The sequence below is a fragment of the Enhydra lutris genome, unplaced genomic scaffold (assembly GCF_002288905.1).
Source record: "Enhydra lutris kenyoni isolate GAN:26980312 unplaced genomic scaffold, ASM228890v2 scaffoldscaffold2, whole genome shotgun sequence".
In the NCBI taxonomy this organism is placed as follows: Eukaryota; Metazoa; Chordata; class Mammalia; order Carnivora; family Mustelidae; genus Enhydra; species Enhydra lutris.
The window spans coordinates 45,295,415-45,297,233 of NW_019154086.1; the positions used below are offsets into that span (position 1 = coordinate 45,295,415).

Genomic DNA, 1,819 nt, shown 5'->3' on the forward strand with positions numbered 1-1,819 from the left:
CTGCCGCCGCAGCCGCCGCAGTCCACCGCCGCCGCTGTCGCTGCCGCAGCGCGGGCGGCCGCGAGCCCGTGGCAGGGAGCCTGGCGCAGGGGCCACCGAGCCCGCGCGCTCCTACCAGTCGCTGCGCGACTCATAACCTGATTGCTATTTTTATTTGTTGTTGTTGTTTTTTTTTTTTTTTTTTTTTTTTTTCCAGGACCGGCGGCTCCGAATCAGGTCTTCTCTTGAATCTGCAGCGACGCCCCCGGCGCGTGTACAAAGGCTCCGACGGCGGCCGGCGGGGACTGCCGAGCGCGCGGGAGCCGGCGCCAGAGGTCGCCTGTGCGCGCCCTAGCCAAACCCCAGGCACCATGCCGCGGCGCCTGCAGCCTCGGGGCGCGGGCACAAAGGGCCCGCCGGCCACGACCGCGGCGGCTTCGGAGGCGGCCTCAAGTTCCCACCCTTCCGCCTCCGGGGACCCTCCGGCATCGGCCAAGCCGCTGCTGCGCTGGGACGAGGTGCCCGATGACTTCGTGGAGTGCTTCATCCTGTCGGGCTACCGGCGGCTGCCCTGTACAGCGCAGGAGTGCCTGGCCTCGGTGCTGAAGCCCACCAACGAGACGCTCAACTTCTGGACGCACTTCATCCCGCTGCTGCTGTTCCTAAGCAAGTTCTGCCGCCTATTTTTCCTGAGCGGCCAGGACGTGCCCTTTCATCACCCGTGGCTGTTGCCGCTGTGGTGCTACGCGTCGGGCGTGCTGCTAACCTTCGCCATGAGCTGCACAGCGCACGTGTTCAGCTGCCTGTCGCTGCGCCTGCGCGCTGCCTTCTTCTACCTGGACTACGCATCCATCAGCTACTATGGCTTCGGCAGCACGGTGGCCTACTACTACTACCTGCTGCCGGGCCTGAGCTTGCTGGACGCCAGAGTGATGACGCCGTATGTGCAGCAGCGCCTGGGCTGGCACGTGGACTGCACGCGCCTCATCGCCGCCTACCGGGCGCTAGTGCTGCCGGTGGCCTTCGTGCTGGCCGTGGCCTGCACGGTGGCCTGCTGCAAGAGCCGCACGGACTGGTGCTCTTACCCCTTCGCGCTTCGCACTTTTGTGTTCGTCATGCCCCTCAGCATGGCCTGCCCCATCATGCTCGAGAGCTGGCTCTTTGACCTGCGTGGCGAGAACCCCACGCTCTTCGTGCACTTCTATCGTCGCTACTTTTGGCTGGTGGTGGCCGCCTTCTTCAATGTGAGCAAGATCCCTGAGCGCATCCATCCGGGCCTCTTCGACATTATTGGCCACAGTCACCAGCTCTTCCACATATTCACATTCCTTAGCATTTATGACCAGGTGTACTACGTGGAGGAGGGCCTGCGCCAATTCCTCAAGGCGCCACCTGCGGCGCCCACCTTCTCTGGCACAGTGGGCTACATGCTGCTGCTGGTGGTCTGCCTGGGGCTGGTCATCAAGAAGTTCCTAAACAAAACTGAATTCTACTGTAAAAAGTGAACCTCCGCCTTGCCTTGGAGGAGGCTGCTGGTTCGCCCTCCTATTTGTTTGGAGTTTCTGTTGTTGTTATCGTTGGTTTGTTTTCAAGTTTTGTTGTGTTTACTTCTTTGCTCAAGGAAGGTGCTGCAAAACCACAGGGAAAAAGTCGAATACAACAAGGTGGTCTTAGTGCACTTGGGGCCTTTGGAAGAGGGGAGATATGGTTCAAGCAAGAGGGAGAGGGCCACTGGTTCTTGCTCCTGGAAAAAAATTCCGGTGGTGTCTCTGACATCCAGGGTTTTTCAGAGGGAGCGAGTAAAATCCCCAATAAAACCCCGAACAGTTTGGTTTTCCAG

At 60.4% G+C, this 1,819-nt stretch overlaps 1 protein-coding gene across 1 annotated transcript; it reads left to right on the plus strand.

The window, feature by feature from the left end:
* Window positions 1–350: 350 nt before the first annotated feature.
* Window positions 351–1,484, plus strand: LOC111152381 (progestin and adipoQ receptor family member 9). The gene has a single exon (XM_022510912.1). The coding sequence runs from the start codon at window positions 351–353 to the stop codon at window positions 1,482–1,484; it is 1,134 nt and encodes a 377-aa protein (XP_022366620.1).
* Window positions 1,485–1,819: the final 335 nt, after the last annotated feature.

Coding starts and splice junctions, on each gene's coding strand:
- LOC111152381 (XM_022510912.1), top strand. CDS start 351: ATGCCGCGGCGCCTGCAGCCTCGGGGCGCGGGCACAAAGGGCCCGCCG.